The 16,247-nt window shown below is 45.8% G+C and overlaps 1 protein-coding gene across 4 annotated transcripts in view; it reads left to right on the top strand.

Moving 5' to 3' along the window:
- Nucleotides 1-8,611, top strand: part of ST6GAL1 (ST6 beta-galactoside alpha-2,6-sialyltransferase 1) — a 47,130-nt gene extending 38,519 nt beyond the window's left edge. For all 4 annotated transcript variants that reach the window (XM_082320240.1, XM_082320241.1, XM_082320239.1 and 1 more), the window contains 3 exons: nucleotides 3,634-3,735; nucleotides 4,994-5,168; nucleotides 7,154-8,611. In XM_082320240.1, coding sequence (XP_082176366.1) covers nucleotides 3,634-3,735; nucleotides 4,994-5,168; nucleotides 7,154-7,395 — 519 coding nt within the window. In that variant the 3' untranslated portion in view covers nucleotides 7,396-8,611. The remainder of the gene's footprint in view (nucleotides 1-3,633; nucleotides 3,736-4,993; nucleotides 5,169-7,153) is intronic.
- Nucleotides 8,612-16,247: the final 7,636 nt, after the last annotated feature.

The following is a 16,247-nucleotide window of genomic DNA, read 5'->3' as shown; positions in this document are numbered from 1 at the left end:
TTTGAACCAATCTGGTTTTTAGCAGACATATCTGGCTGCTAACATCCTTCTTCCTCTGCCCTGTTTGACCTCTCAATTTTTTTTATCTTTCTTTTCTGTGTGTATTTTTATGATGTCAGATAGGTGTTATCACTTAAGAAAACTTCCTCTGGAGGATGTGGTCATTGCCAAACTTACTGTGATATGAAGTCATTTACCAGTAAAACCATGTGCATGAGCTGTGTGATACCCGGGTTATCTGCACAGGGAGAAGGGTGATTGTACGGCTGTAATATAGCAGTAATAACTCTCTGTGTGGATGCTCTTATTTTGGACTAAGTGTAGTTACACCCATGTCATTATAGTGCTTCTGTTCTCCATGCAGATCAACCTGCAGCTGTGGGTGACACTTTTCATCTGCCACCATCCCCTCTGAATGGAGACACCAGCTTAGAAAACTTCCTTACAGGGAGAGCACAATTGTTGCCGTTTTTGAGGCTAAATGCAGCATTGATCTAGCTGCTAAGCAGGGCAAAAGATGCTCTCCGTGTGAATACTGCAGGAGTCTCTCTTCTGGAGTTTCTAAACTGAACAGCTCTAACTGCAGTTCTGTTATCTTCAGGGATAACTGGATTGGGAGCCTGGTTTTCTTCTGTGTTTTTATTTGCACATTTAATGGTTCGGTGCTGTTCTAGTCATGGTGACATCATTCTTACCGTCTTGTTAGTGGAGTTGCCTGATGGTGTTTTGTTTTCAGCTGCTTGCGGGCATCGGGTACTGGCTGGACAAGCTGTAATTTGTTCTTGTTCTGGATTTCGCTTTTCTTATGTTGCAAGTGGTCACTGGGAGCAGAGATGGGATTGTGGCTTGGCTGCTTTTATTTTGGCTCTTACTATTGATCAGTCCTTGGGTCTATTCCCAAAATGAAGGAAATGGGATGTCCTGAATCTAATCTGTCAGAACTAGTCTGTATGGAGTAGGATCCCTTCGGCATGTGTGGCCCATGGCCCTAAGTTGCTTAATAACTATCTAAAGATATTTTTCTGTAATTTGCTGACCAGTCGCTAGCACATATCTAGGGGTGGATGGTTTTAACAGTAGAGCAGGGTATCTTGTACATCTCTGTGCACAGGGAAAGATTAATAGATTGACACTGGGGGGGGGGAGAAATTTGGGATCCTCAGATCTGAGGATAGGCTTGTAGGTCCACAAGCTTGGTATTTGTTTTAAAGAAAGATATTCTTTAACATTGCCTTGCTTATTTTCTTAGACCTTCACTGGTTCATCAGTACCACTTCCTTTAATGGCATGTTTTCCTGCAGTCTTACACAAGACATCGATGTGCTCTGGGAAAGCACTTGCATCTTGCAAAAATGAGGGCTGAAGAGTGTGTGTGGGGAGTGCCAATGTCGTTCTGTAGGACACAACTCCTTTCTGCAGAGCTGACCGAGGACCAGAGTACCTCATTCGTCCCAGCCGTTGTTTACGGTTCTCCTTGGCTGGCTCCTCGCTGTCATGGAGGGCACTCTCTGCTTTGGCTGCGTTTGCTGTTATTGGCACTAACAAGTCTTCAGGGAGGAAGAGAAAGGAGATAGCTCACCAGTGGAATGGAGTAAGATTGTGATGGGAAAAGGGAGCATGTTTAGATTACAGGGCATTGACTGCGGTAGCCAGAGAGAAGGAACTCATTTTGATACGGTCAATACACGTACCAGGAGGGTAGGGGCTCTGTTAGCAAGATTCACTTGCTGAACAGTGAATTGGCTAAAGAACAAATTAACTAGGAAATCAGTAGATCAGTTAACTAATTAGGACCAAAAAGCTGGGCAAGACAAATAAGTCATGTAGCAATTTAAATTCATTTAACTACTTGCAAAGAATCAGTTGCTATGAAACAGAACAAATAGGCACTAAAGGTATCTGGGGAGCCAGATTCCTCCAGCAAGCGGGTTAAGTGACCGATAGGCAACTGGTAGTGCCAAGGACCAGCTCTGTGGTGTAGGAAAGGAAACAGCAAACACTTTGTGGCTGTGGGGGTGCTCCCCACCTGGTTGATTATCCCTTTGCTTCTGTGCCTGTCACAGCTCTCTAGGGGTGTGTGCCTTCACCAACTCACATGGCTTTGCTTGGCTGACCTTTGCTTTCTCTGATGCTCAGTCTCTCTTAAAGCCTCCCTTCACATGTTTCACATCAGAAAAGTTCCTGAAAGATTTCAGGCCTTTTAAATAGAAACAATGAAATGAAAATAAAGCTCCCGTGCTCCTTGCGCTGTTCCTGTCCCGTTGCGCTGCTCCATCCCACTGGTACTTGGCTAAGGGGATGGCTGGTGCCAGCTGCCATGTGTTCTCCTTGCCTCTGCCTCTGGTGTCCACGGAGCGGAGGCAGAAGTTCACACCTGCAGCGTTGCATGTTCCAGCTAACAAGTGGCCTAGATGTTTTAGCTACTGTAAGGAAATGAAACTAGGCGGTGCACGTGGTCAAGGCCAAAGCCTAATCCCACAGAGTTAAGAACAGATGTGAGGAAACCCTTTTCGCTTTTGGAATAATTCGCATCTGGGCTGGCCAGAGTGTCCTTGTGCTCTGGTTATGGCGACAGCCAGGAAGGCAGCCTGCTGCTGGGGCAGCTGGGATACTCAAGGATAAATTGGCTAGCTCTTAATTAGGTCCATGGAGAAAATCAGGACAAATGGGAGCTGATTTTTATGATGACACTTTTCTTCAGCAGATGTTTACAAGCTGTGTCTGTACAGGTTATGGCTTTGGGTGGGGAGGACAGGAGGCCAGTCCCTGTTTCATTTGATTCTGACTGTTAGCTTTTTGCTGCAGACTTGCGTTGCCCTCAGGCATCATGAGCTGTGACGGTTGTGTCCAGGCTGTAGAGGGCAACTTCTCTGTTTGAACCACCTGGTTTTGTTCATTTGGGAAAGCCTCTAGTGGAGCAGTCTCTCTCCATTGATACTGTCTCTAGCCTGTGTGCTTTGCTGTTGTGGTGCTTTCCTCCTCATTGCTGCTCTTACAAGATTCAAACCTCCCTTGCCCCAGTTGCATCACGCTGCTCTGGAGAGGCAAGGTGGGGCTCAGTGCGAGGGTGAGCTGGGGTGCCATGGGCTCTCATCTCTTGCACCGGTGCTCTCACAGCAAGTTGGCCCAGCGCTGAGCCCTGGCTGCCTGAGTTCATGCTGGTCAGGAGAAACCACCCACGTGCTGACTTTTTTTTGGTTCAAATGAAGGTTCTTGATAAAGCCAACAGTGTGTTTGCATTAGGCTCTTCCTGGACTGTGCTGGTGACTGGTGGCAGCAACTGATGTTCCCACCTGCTTCTGGTAGTTGTAGCAATGGTATCCATCATGCAAGCTGGGTCACTCTGTGGGTCCTTTCCTTATTTCATTATCGAAGATGGATAGAGAAAACCTTGTGAAGCCTAATGGCAGTTTTTCTTATGACTCTCCTCTAAATCCTGTGCTGCTAGATAGGACTGGAGTGGGCATTGGAAGGGCATCACGGGGGGTTGTCTCCTTGCCTGCACACAGTGGGTCATGCTCAATAACCAGCAGTGGGGTGGCTGTGGCTGTACTCGGGTATGTTTTACTGCTTGGCTGCCTGCTAATTCTGACAGCATACTATATATTACTGTATTTGTTGTTGTTATTCAAGCTTGTAACTGTTGAGGAGCAGCAGTTCCTGAGGGAAGCGCTATATAACACTGGAATCTTAATTGTCTGGGATCCAGCACCATATCATGCAGAAATTCATGAGGTAAGGCTGAGTTTTCTGTAAATAAAATGAGATTCATATGCTTCAAAGTGCATCTGTTAACCCACTTCCTCCTAATGTGGGTAATCACTCATTTTAAGGCCATTCTTGTTTATCTCTTTGTTATCATGGATACATCTATATGTACTTCTGAGAGTATCCCATGCATGGGTGCTTCTAGGGAAACACTTGCCTGTTCCTGATCCCTGTGAAGGGCCTCAGGCCAAGTGTAAGGGGTCACCACCTTTACTTTCCCATGGGCTGATGCCGCAGGGAGGAGGTCACTATTGGCTGCAGCAGTTGTCATCTCGCCAGAGGATGATCTCTTTCTGACACTTGCTGTAAGATTTGCTGATGGTTGATGCTTGGATATTTCAAGCAGCAGTCAGACATAAGATATACTTGATGCATTATGAATGGATTAGGAAACCCTCTGAAGATTTTAGCAAATGTCTCCTCTCTGTATCAGCTAGACTTTCAGTTGCAGGTGTTGCAATCCCTCTAGCATTCACTTTTCAGTTTGAGTACAAAAGGGCTCATAAGTGATGAGCTTTGGAGGCTCAGGGTGAAAGCGGGTAGGAGTGAATACTCCATTCTTTTCTTTTAAGCTCTGTCTGTAACCGAGAGGTCTTTACGTTCTTTTCTCTGGACTGCATTTCCTATTTTCTCACTGATGTTTATTCTTGTGTCTAGTCCCACACCTCCAGGAGACATGAGGGTGTATATTCAGCATGTTTCAGAGTCAGTAAAACCAGAATGGGATTAGCATAGGAAAAAATCTCAAAGTTACTTTAAGAAAACATAAACCCTTCCTAAGTGCTTTTACTGAAAGGGGAAGTTTTAGGATGCAAATCAGCTCAGCCTGTTTTAGGAGGCTGTGCTGAGGGCACTTGCTTGAAGAATAGGGTGCTTTGTACTCCAGCATGCAGAGGGGTTGGGGTCTGTAACATTTAAGGCAGACTTCTCAACACCATCTGCTATTGGGGGATGCAGAATGAAATTATACAAGATGGCTGATCTCATTTAGTGGTCCTTCACTGCCAAAGAGAGGTTTTTTTCCTGCTCTGTTCGCTGAGGCAAGTCACCACAGTGACCCAAAGGGCAGATGAGGTGGTGGGGGACAGAGGGTGAGTGTGTGTAGGTATAGCAGGACCTTTTCCCCCTGGTAGCAGCAGGTTCACTCGTCCTTGTTTCCCATTGGTTATGGGAAAGAGTGGGCTAAAAATGAGAAGAGTCTCAGTTCTTGTTTCTGTTTTTCCAGTGGTACAGAAAACCAGACTACAACTTTTTTGAAAGCTATAAGTCATATCGTAGTACACACCCAGAGCAGCCCTTCTATATCCTGAATCCAAAAATGCAGTGGCAACTCTGGGATATTCTGCAGGAGAATTCTGTGGAGCATATTCAGCCTAATCCACCATCGTCAGGAATGCTTGGTAAGATAATTGCCCTCTAAACTTCTCATTCAGTCTGCAGGAACTCTCCAGGATGCCTTTTTTCCAAGACAACTACAGATTTATGGTGCTTATCAGTTGCTTTTACAGTGTTTGTCTTACACCAAAATTTAAGCTTCCTGTCTTTAAAGCAGCAGCTCAGTTGTGTTGAAGTAAGCGGTTTGCAGCACCCCTTTGAAACAGCAGTTACAAACATGGCCTGGTTCCACGTGGAAACAGGAGAGCAGATTGTAACATCAGATATTCTCTAGGATTTCTAGCTTCTAGTGCCAGAGCAGTTCCCGTGGGGTGCGAGAGGAAGGATACAGCTCCTGTGGGCTCAGATCTTGTCAGGCAAAGAAATCTGGTTACTGCAGATGAAATTTAAGTGCTGCCTGTTTATGCTTTCCATATATAGACATGGAAAAAATATATATATGGAAAAATATATATAGCAAAAGACTTACTGGGAGGCTGGAGATGGTCAGACTGAATAGTTGCCCTGACAAGTTAAGTGACATTCCCCCTTATTCAGCATGCTAACGTCTTGTTTGTCAGCATGCTAAATCCAGCCTCTCGGCAAAGGGGCTCATTTTATGTTCTGTTTTTGCAAAGCTTTTCCTTCTTATTGGAGAGCAGATCTCATGACCAGCTGAACAAAAAGGAGTGAACTTCTGAGGAAGTTCACATGTATTTGAAATCACAGTGTAGACGTATGGTTTTGCTTGCCACGTGGATGTGCAACTGCTGTGCTTCAGCCCCTCCTCTGCTCCCGTCTCTGCTCCCATTGCGGCTGGGGCACAGGCACCCTTCTGCCTCTGTGTAAACAGAGTCACCTCTTATTTTTGCAGTCAAATGTCTAATTTTCTTCCACAATCTTGCTCTCGCCCAGCACCTATTACATCATTGCTGGGATATGTGCAGAACAACTACGCGACAGCATAGTCAATGACTTCAGCAGCAAAATTGTTGTTAACTGGAGTTAGGGGCTTGAAGGCAGGCACCAGGCCACATCAGACAGCAAATTCCTCTGTGGCTTAACTTTGGGCCAAGTTACCAGCTTTGTAAAACAAGTCACCTCGCCAGACTCGGGGGCAGGGAGGAGTTCCAGTTTGCAGCTCTGGGTTTCCTGGAAGGCCTAAGCATGAATGAAAATTGTCATTTGAAAAGGTGGATGAAAATGTGTTTAAAATGCACTTTAGTTAAACAAGTGGTTTCACGGATGGGTTCTTTTAATGTCTTGTAAACTGTGTTCCTCTGATCATGCATGGTCCCTGATGTCTCAGATACTGCATGAATTTTCTGTGCTGTTATACATGGGTTCTGTTTCCCTAGTATATTCTTGCTATTTCTTGCACTTGAAAGAAAAGTAGCCACTAATTATGGCTTACTTCTGATCTGACCAGAAATTCGAGAGGTCTGTGCCCAGCAGTGGCGTGAATGTCCTCCAGTGGTTCCTGTGCCTGTGGGAAGACACAGGAGGGCAGCACCGCTCTGCTGCGGGGGAGCTGGGGAGCCTGGGGAGCAGAGGCCGCTGGGTCTCCCTGAGCCATCTCCAGGCATGGTCGCTTTCATATCCCCTGCGTTCACAAGAGGCAGGTGGGGAAAAGGTGAAGGTCTCATCGCTGCTTACCCAAGCAGGTTTGAGATGGGCTGTTTGGATCAGCTAATTGTAGTGCACGGTTGGCAGACGCCCAAGTTTCCATGAAAGTCGTGGAGAATGGTAGCGCTCTTAAAAATTGGGCTTTTGGCATGGCTGTCACTGTAAACAATCTGCTGTAATCAAGGTGATCATAGCTTTGCAAGAGAGGGCTTCAGAAAACAGCCCCGTCTGGCCAGGCTTGTTTTCTCCCCTTCTCGCCTGAACGTTCAGAAAAGAAACCCTTCCCGTTGGAGCTGGCTGCTCCTTGCTGACCGCCTGTCTTGCTGGAATGTTTCATCGGTTCTCTGGTTTGACATGGGGATGTCTGCTTTCTTTCCCTTCCTAGGCATTGTGATCATGATGACGCTCTGTGATGAAGTGGACGTGTACGAATTTCTCCCTTCCAAACGGCAGACGGACATTTGCCACTATTACCAGAAGTTTCACGACCGTGCCTGTACCATGGGAGCTTACCACCCCCTCCTGTTTGAGAAAAACTTGGTGAAGCATATAAACCAGGGCACAGATGAGGACATCTATACTCACGGCAAAGTCACTTTGCCCGGCTTCCGAAACGTGCATTGCTAGCAGATCAGTTTTTAGTGTGTTTAGGAATTTTTCTTGACTGTCAAAGCACTTTTTAAATCAGGGTTGTCAGATTTGTTAGGTCTAAGCACTGGTGTATTTTGACAGCTCTTCCATGTTGCAACACTTGCTCTTAGGACTTTGTTGCCTGACTTCTCCCAGCTCTAAGGCGGTGTTAATATATTGCGGTACGTCCACACGGTATCTGCATGAGCCACTGCAATAAATTTACTCCTGGTGGAGCCAGGCTCATGCAGCAGGTGGATATCTCTGTCTTCATCTCAACCAATGGTGGTGTATGGGAGATGCAGGAGAGTCTTTCTAAGCAGAGATTGCACAAGTTGGAATCAAATGCTGAATATAGTTCCGTTTGCTTCAAAGGGGTTATGACAACCAAAAATAAACAATAATAAATAATTTAAAACTTGTTCGCGTGGTCCTAGGAGCTCTTTGGAGCAGGACTGATTTATGGAAACACTGTCAAAACTGTGTACTCATAAGCTAAACTCTTAGTCCAAAATATTTGATTTTATAAACAGTTTGTAAAAAAAACCATGGCAACTTCCTTTCAAATTGTAAGACTTCTGAAATCATTCAGGTGGCATTTTTGGCAAAAGAGGAGGGAGGCAATTCACAATTCAGTGATTCTTGCAAGACTTTTTAATCTTTTTACCTTTTTTTTTAATTGCTTAAAATAAATTTTAGTGAACATTTACTTCTCCAGTACAGTGCTGTGCTTGGTACAGAAGAAGCCTAATTTCAAAAATGTTTTGGGGAAGATGCTCCAGGGCACAAATGGGAGAACTCACTGAAAGTTGGTACCTCTTTCCAGCAATTTGCTGGTCTACCTTTGCAATTATTGGCAAATTACTTGCTGGCTTGTCTCTGGTAACAGACATGCCACATAGCTGCTGGCCAGATGAGTCCCACTTCTCTGCAAGCTAACGGAGGTGATCTCAGTTACTGTGTGCTTTCTGAATAGGTGGGGAGCAGATGCATTGCCCCCATGCTTCATGAGCAGTGGGGAGGGAGAGTGTGCTCTGCTTCTTGTGCTGAAACACAGGCAGAATTGAGGAGGGCAGCTTTTCCCTGCTCGAGGGGACTCTCCTGTAGTGGCATGGTGGAAGTAGTAGCTCTGCAATCTCTGTACGTCAGTGAGAACACCTTCCTTGTCCTCTTCTGTACTGATGTGTTTCATGATGTCTGTAAAGAAAGCTTTTTCTTCTCCTGTTTTGAATAAATCCTGTGAAGTCATTGGCTTGTTCTTGCCTTGGTGAAACCAGTGTAAATGCCGTTGCTCCATGGCCCTGGGGACTTCTACCAGCCTTGCACCAGCGCAGGCAGAGCTGGGAGTGCAGCTGTTCACCCTCTCGTTTCGGTAAGCCCACGGCTCTTGCCCCGTCTTGGTGGGAGGGCCTCTGCAGAGCTGTTCCTCCAGCTCCAAGGCTGGCTTTCTGCACGCCCATCTGTTGGGATGGATTGGATCTGTCAGTGTTTACAAATTGTATTTCATGTCATATATATTTGTAAAAAAATTCAGGTCCTTACACTACTGCTCAGGGGCACAAGGACAAGAATGTGATGAAGCCCATGAGTGTCTTGTTAAGGATTCATTTTCATTGTTAGGGAAGGAGAGAGCTTACAGAGGAAAAGCAGTCAAATGTCTAATTTTCTTCCACAATCTTCCTCTCGCCCAGCACCTATTACATCATTGCTGGGATATGTGCAGAACAACTACGCGACAGCATAGTCAATGACTTCAGCAGCAAAATTGTTGTTAACTGGAGTTAGGGGCTTGAAGGCAGGCACCAGGCCACATCAGACAGCAAATTCCTCTGTGGCTTAACTTTGGGCCAAGTTACCAGCTTTGTAAAACAAGTCACCTCGCCAGACTCGGGGGCAGGGAGGAGTTCCAGTTTGCAGCTCTGGGTTTCCTGGAAGGCCTAAGCATGAATGAAAATTGTCATTTGAAAAGGTGGATGAAAATGTGTTTAAAATGCACTTTAGTTAAACAAGTGGTTTCACGGATGGGTTCTTTTAATGTCTTGTAAACTGTGTTCCTCTGATCATGCATGGTCCCTGATGTCTCAGATACTGCATGAATTTTCTGTGCTGTTATACATGGGTTCTGTTTCCCTAGTATATTCTTGCTATTTCTTGCACTTGAAAGAAAAGTAGCCACTAATTATGGCTTACTTCTGATCTGACCAGAAATTCGAGAGGTCTGTGCCCAGCAGTGGCGTGAATGTCCTCCAGTGGTTCCTGTGCCTGTCGGAAGACACAGGAGGGCAGCACCGCTCTGCTGCGGGGGAGCTGGGGAGCCTGGGGAGCAGAGGCCGCTGGGTCTCCCTGAGCCATCTCCAGGCATGGTCGCTTTCATATCCCCTGCGTTCACAAGAGGCAGGTGGGGAAAAGGTGAAGGTCTCATCGCTGCTTACCCAAGCAGGTTTGAGATGGGCTGTTTGGATCAGCTAATTGTAGTGCACGGTTGGCAGACGCCCAAGTTTCCATGAAAGTCGTGGAGAATGGTAGCGCTCTTAAAAATTGGGCTTTTGGCATGGCTGTCACTGTAAACAATCTGCTGTAATCAAGGTGATCATAGCTTTGCAAGAGAGGGCTTCAGAAAACAGCCCCGTCTGGCCAGGCTTGTTTTCTCCCCTTCTCGCCTGAACGTTCAGAAAAGAAACCCTTCCCGTTGGAGCTGGCTGCTCCTTGCTGACCGCCTGTCTTGCTGGAATGTTTCATCGGTTCTCTGGTTTGACATGGGGATGTCTGCTTTCTTTCCCTTCCTAGGCATTGTGATCATGATGACGCTCTGTGATGAAGTGGACGTGTACGAATTTCTCCCTTCCAAACGGCAGACGGACATTTGCCACTATTACCAGAAGTTTCACGACCGTGCCTGTACCATGGGAGCTTACCACCCCCTCCTGTTTGAGAAAAACTTGGTGAAGCATATAAACCAGGGCACAGATGAGGACATCTATACTCACGGCAAAGTCACTTTGCCCGGCTTCCGAAACGTGCATTGCTAGCAGATCAGTTTTTAGTGTGTTTAGGAATTTTTCTTGACTGTCAAAGCACTTTTTAAATCAGGGTTGTCAGATTTGTTAGGTCTAAGCACTGGTGTATTTTGACAGCTCTTCCATGTTGCAACACTTGCTCTTAGGACTTTGTTGCCTGACTTCTCCCAGCTCTAAGGCGGTGTTAATATATTGCGGTACGTCCACACGGTATCTGCATGAGCCACTGCAATAAATTTACTCCTGGTGGAGCCAGGCTCATGCAGCAGGTGGATATCTCTGTCTTCATCTCAACCAATGGTGGTGTATGGGAGATGCAGGAGAGTCTTTCTAAGCAGAGATTGCACAAGTTGGAATCAAATGCTGAATATAGTTCCGTTTGCTTCAAAGGGGTTATGACAACCAAAAATAAACAATAATAAATAATTTAAAACTTGTTCGCGTGGTCCTAGGAGCTCTTTGGAGCAGGACTGATTTATGGAAACACTGTCAAAACTGTGTACTCATAAGCTAAACTCTTAGTCCAAAATATTTGATTTTATAAACAGTTTGTAAAAAAAACCATGGCAACTTCCTTTCAAATTGTAAGACTTCTGAAATCATTCAGGTGGCATTTTTGGCAAAAGAGGAGGGAGGCAATTCACAATTCAGTGATTCTTGCAAGACTTTTTAATCTTTTTACCTTTTTTTTTAATTGCTTAAAATAAATTTTAGTGAACATTTACTTCTCCAGTACAGTGCTGTGCTTGGTACAGAAGAAGCCTAATTTCAAAAATGTTTTGGGGAAGATGCTCCAGGGCACAAATGGGAGAACTCACTGAAAGTTGGTACCTCTTTCCAGCAATTTGCTGGTCTACCTTTGCAATTATTGGCAAATTACTTGCTGGCTTGTCTCTGGTAACAGACATGCCACATAGCTGCTGGCCAGATGAGTCCCACTTCTCTGCAAGCTAACGGAGGTGATCTCAGTTACTGTGTGCTTTCTGAATAGGTGGGGAGCAGATGCATTGCCCCCATGCTTCATGAGCAGTGGGGAGGGAGAGTGTGCTCTGCTTCTTGTGCTGAAACACAGGCAGAATTGAGGAGGGCAGCTTTTCCCTGCTCGAGGGGACTCTCCTGTAGTGGCATGGTGGAAGTAGTAGCTCTGCAATCTCTGTACGTCAGTGAGAACACCTTCCTTGTCCTCTTCTGTACTGATGTGTTTCATGATGTCTGTAAAGAAAGCTTTTTCTTCTCCTGTTTTGAATAAATCCTGTGAAGTCATTGGCTTGTTCTTGCCTTGGTGAAACCAGTGTAAATGCCGTTGCTCCATGGCCCTGGGGACTTCTACCAGCCTTGCACCAGCGCAGGCAGAGCTGGGAGTGCAGCTGTTCACCCTCTCGTTTCGGTAAGCCCACGGCTCTTGCCCCGTCTTGGTGGGAGGGCCTCTGCAGAGCTGTTCCTCCAGCTCCAAGGCTGGCTTTCTGCACGCCCATCTGTTGGGATGGATTGGATCTGTCAGTGTTTACAAATTGTATTTCATGTCATATATATTTGTAAAAAAATTCAGGTCCTTACACTACTGCTCAGGGGCACAAGGACAAGAATGTGATGAAGCCCATGAGTGTCTTGTTAAGGATTCATTTTCATTGTTAGGGAAGGAGAGAGCTTACAGAGGAAAAGCAGTCAAATGTCTAATTTTCTTCCACAATCTTCCTCTCGCCCAGCACCTATTACATCATTGCTGGGATATGTGCAGAACAACTACGCGACAGCATAGTCAATGACTTCAGCAGCAAAATTGTTGTTAACTGGAGTTAGGGGCTTGAAGGCAGGCACCAGGCCACATCAGACAGCAAATTCCTCTGTGGCTTAACTTTGGGCCAAGTTACCAGCTTTGTAAAACAAGTCACCTCGCCAGACTCGGGGGCAGGGAGGAGTTCCAGTTTGCAGCTCTGGGTTTCCTGGAAGGCCTAAGCATGAATGAAAATTGTCATTTGAAAAGGTGGATGAAAATGTGTTTAAAATGCACTTTAGTTAAACAAGTGGTTTCACGGATGGGTTCTTTTAATGTCTTGTAAACTGTGTTCCTCTGATCATGCATGGTCCCTGATGTCTCAGATACTGCATGAATTTTCTGTGCTGTTATACATGGGTTCTGTTTCCCTAGTATATTCTTGCTATTTCTTGCACTTGAAAGAAAAGTAGCCACTAATTATGGCTTACTTCTGATCTGACCAGAAATTCGAGAGGTCTGTGCCCAGCAGTGGCGTGAATGTCCTCCAGTGGTTCCTGTGCCTGTCGGAAGACACAGGAGGGCAGCACCGCTCTGCTGCGGGGGAGCTGGGGAGCCTGGGGAGCAGAGGCCGCTGGGTCTCCCTGAGCCATCTCCAGGCATGGTCGCTTTCATATCCCCTGCGTTCACAAGAGGCAGGTGGGGAAAAGGTGAAGGTCTCATCGCTGCTTACCCAAGCAGGTTTGAGATGGGCTGTTTGGATCAGCTAATTGTAGTGCACGGTTGGCAGACGCCCAAGTTTCCATGAAAGTCGTGGAGAATGGTAGCGCTCTTAAAAATTGGGCTTTTGGCATGGCTGTCACTGTAAACAATCTGCTGTAATCAAGGTGATCATAGCTTTGCAAGAGAGGGCTTCAGAAAACAGCCCCGTCTGGCCAGGCTTGTTTTCTCCCCTTCTCGCCTGAACGTTCAGAAAAGAAACCCTTCCCGTTGGAGCTGGCTGCTCCTTGCTGACCGCCTGTCTTGCTGGAATGTTTCATCGGTTCTCTGGTTTGACATGGGGATGTCTGCTTTCTTTCCCTTCCTAGGCATTGTGATCATGATGACGCTCTGTGATGAAGTGGACGTGTACGAATTTCTCCCTTCCAAACGGCAGACGGACATTTGCCACTATTACCAGAAGTTTCACGACCGTGCCTGTACCATGGGAGCTTACCACCCCCTCCTGTTTGAGAAAAACTTGGTGAAGCATATAAACCAGGGCACAGATGAGGACATCTATACTCACGGCAAAGTCACTTTGCCCGGCTTCCGAAACGTGCATTGCTAGCAGATCAGTTTTTAGTGTGTTTAGGAATTTTTCTTGACTGTCAAAGCACTTTTTAAATCAGGGTTGTCAGATTTGTTAGGTCTAAGCACTGGTGTATTTTGACAGCTCTTCCATGTTGCAACACTTGCTCTTAGGACTTTGTTGCCTGACTTCTCCCAGCTCTAAGGCGGTGTTAATATATTGCGGTACGTCCACACGGTATCTGCATGAGCCACTGCAATAAATTTACTCCTGGTGGAGCCAGGCTCATGCAGCAGGTGGATATCTCTGTCTTCATCTCAACCAATGGTGGTGTATGGGAGATGCAGGAGAGTCTTTCTAAGCAGAGATTGCACAAGTTGGAATCAAATGCTGAATATAGTTCCGTTTGCTTCAAAGGGGTTATGACAACCAAAAATAAACAATAATAAATAATTTAAAACTTGTTCGCGTGGTCCTAGGAGCTCTTTGGAGCAGGACTGATTTATGGAAACACTGTCAAAACTGTGTACTCATAAGCTAAACTCTTAGTCCAAAATATTTGATTTTATAAACAGTTTGTAAAAAAAACCATGGCAACTTCCTTTCAAATTGTAAGACTTCTGAAATCATTCAGGTGGCATTTTTGGCAAAAGAGGAGGGAGGCAATTCACAATTCAGTGATTCTTGCAAGACTTTTTAATCTTTTTACCTTTTTTTTTAATTGCTTAAAATAAATTTTAGTGAACATTTACTTCTCCAGTACAGTGCTGTGCTTGGTACAGAAGAAGCCTAATTTCAAAAATGTTTTGGGGAAGATGCTCCAGGGCACAAATGGGAGAACTCACTGAAAGTTGGTACCTCTTTCCAGCAATTTGCTGGTCTACCTTTGCAATTATTGGCAAATTACTTGCTGGCTTGTCTCTGGTAACAGACATGCCACATAGCTGCTGGCCAGATGAGTCCCACTTCTCTGCAAGCTAACGGAGGTGATCTCAGTTACTGTGTGCTTTCTGAATAGGTGGGGAGCAGATGCATTGCCCCCATGCTTCATGAGCAGTGGGGAGGGAGAGTGTGCTCTGCTTCTTGTGCTGAAACACAGGCAGAATTGAGGAGGGCAGCTTTTCCCTGCTCGAGGGGACTCTCCTGTAGTGGCATGGTGGAAGTAGTAGCTCTGCAATCTCTGTACGTCAGTGAGAACACCTTCCTTGTCCTCTTCTGTACTGATGTGTTTCATGATGTCTGTAAAGAAAGCTTTTTCTTCTCCTGTTTTGAATAAATCCTGTGAAGTCATTGGCTTGTTCTTGCCTTGGTGAAACCAGTGTAAATGCCGTTGCTCCATGGCCCTGGGGACTTCTACCAGCCTTGCACCAGCGCAGGCAGAGCTGGGAGTGCAGCTGTTCACCCTCTCGTTTCGGTAAGCCCACGGCTCTTGCCCCGTCTTGGTGGGAGGGCCTCTGCAGAGCTGTTCCTCCAGCTCCAAGGCTGGCTTTCTGCACGCCCATCTGTTGGGATGGATTGGATCTGTCAGTGTTTACAAATTGTATTTCATGTCATATATATTTGTAAAAAAATTCAGGTCCTTACACTACTGCTCAGGGGCACAAGGACAAGAATGTGATGAAGCCCATGAGTGTCTTGTTAAGGATTCATTTTCATTGTTAGGGAAGGAGAGAGCTTACAGAGGAAAAGCCCGCAGAGGTTGTTGGGGTGAGCCATAGCAAAGCTCTCTCCATCTCCACTCTTAGTTTCTAACAGTCCTACCTCTGGCCCTAGGATCAAGGGGTTGTCTGCCACAGCGATTTGCCTTCTTAGTATGTTTTTAGTTGGGGTTCAAATAGCTTCTGCCTTTTTTCCTAGGCTGTCTCATTTGTTATTTCTCACAATGTTATTTTCCCCCACCTCCCTGTTGGGGTGACTGGACCAGCCACCCTCCTCAGCTTGGGCTGTGTAATGGATGGTACCTTGCTGCAGGGGAGCAAGCACAGCCCCGGGAAGCAAGCACAGTCTTCCTGCTATTCACCTGGGGGTCCCCCAAACCACCTTCTCTGCAGGGCTCCTGCAAGAAGACAAAATGTCAAACAGGCTCCCCAGGGTCTTTCAGAGCCCTCAGTTACTTACGGGCAATAGTGTTGCACTGGGCATGAAATTTCAAACATTATGCTAACAGTTTTAGCTAGATCCAACGTGATTCATTTGCAATCTAAACAGAGTTTTACAGGAATTGTGAGAGAGCTTAAAATAGGCCAGTGTTAACCTTCCCTTTTTTTTATTTTTTTGGCTGCATAGATCCAAATGTAATATAAATTGCAAGTGATGACAAGTCTGGTATTTAGAAGAGCCAAGTTTAAGTTAGTAGACAGTAATAGCTAGACTGTAACAAAAGCCATATCCCTCCTGCAGTCTCTAACCATTTCCAGCATGTGAACAGCTTTCTATCCATGTGGAAAGCGGGAAGACAGCAACACTGCCCTTGTCAGTTAGCCACTGAAGGGCTAAGTACTGGGAAAGATGCTCCATAATGATATGGGAAGGGTGTGGGGGAAGGTCAGCAAGTCTGGGGAGGAGGAGAATGAAGGGATTCTTTCAGTTTTTGGTGTAGGAAAGATCTCTCCTCTTGATTGTGGTGTTATTTCTGTTTCTGAATATTGCTTAGAAATACTTTTCCCTAGCTGCAACTTCTTAACTCCTCCCTGCAGTGTAAACTAATCTATAGCACTCACAGACGCTACAGTCTTTGAAGTACTGAAAGGGAAGGGAAAAGGAAAGGGAATGAAAGGGAAATACTGGAAGGTGATGGGAACTCTAGCTTAATTTCAGAAAGACATCA

Source organism: Platalea leucorodia (assembly GCF_965183815.1).
Source record: "Platalea leucorodia genome assembly, chromosome: 8".
Lineage (NCBI taxonomy): Eukaryota > Metazoa > Chordata > Aves > Pelecaniformes > Threskiornithidae > Platalea > Platalea leucorodia.
The sequence above is the reverse complement of the archived record's forward strand: the minus strand, read 5'-3'. Positions and strand labels throughout refer to the sequence as shown.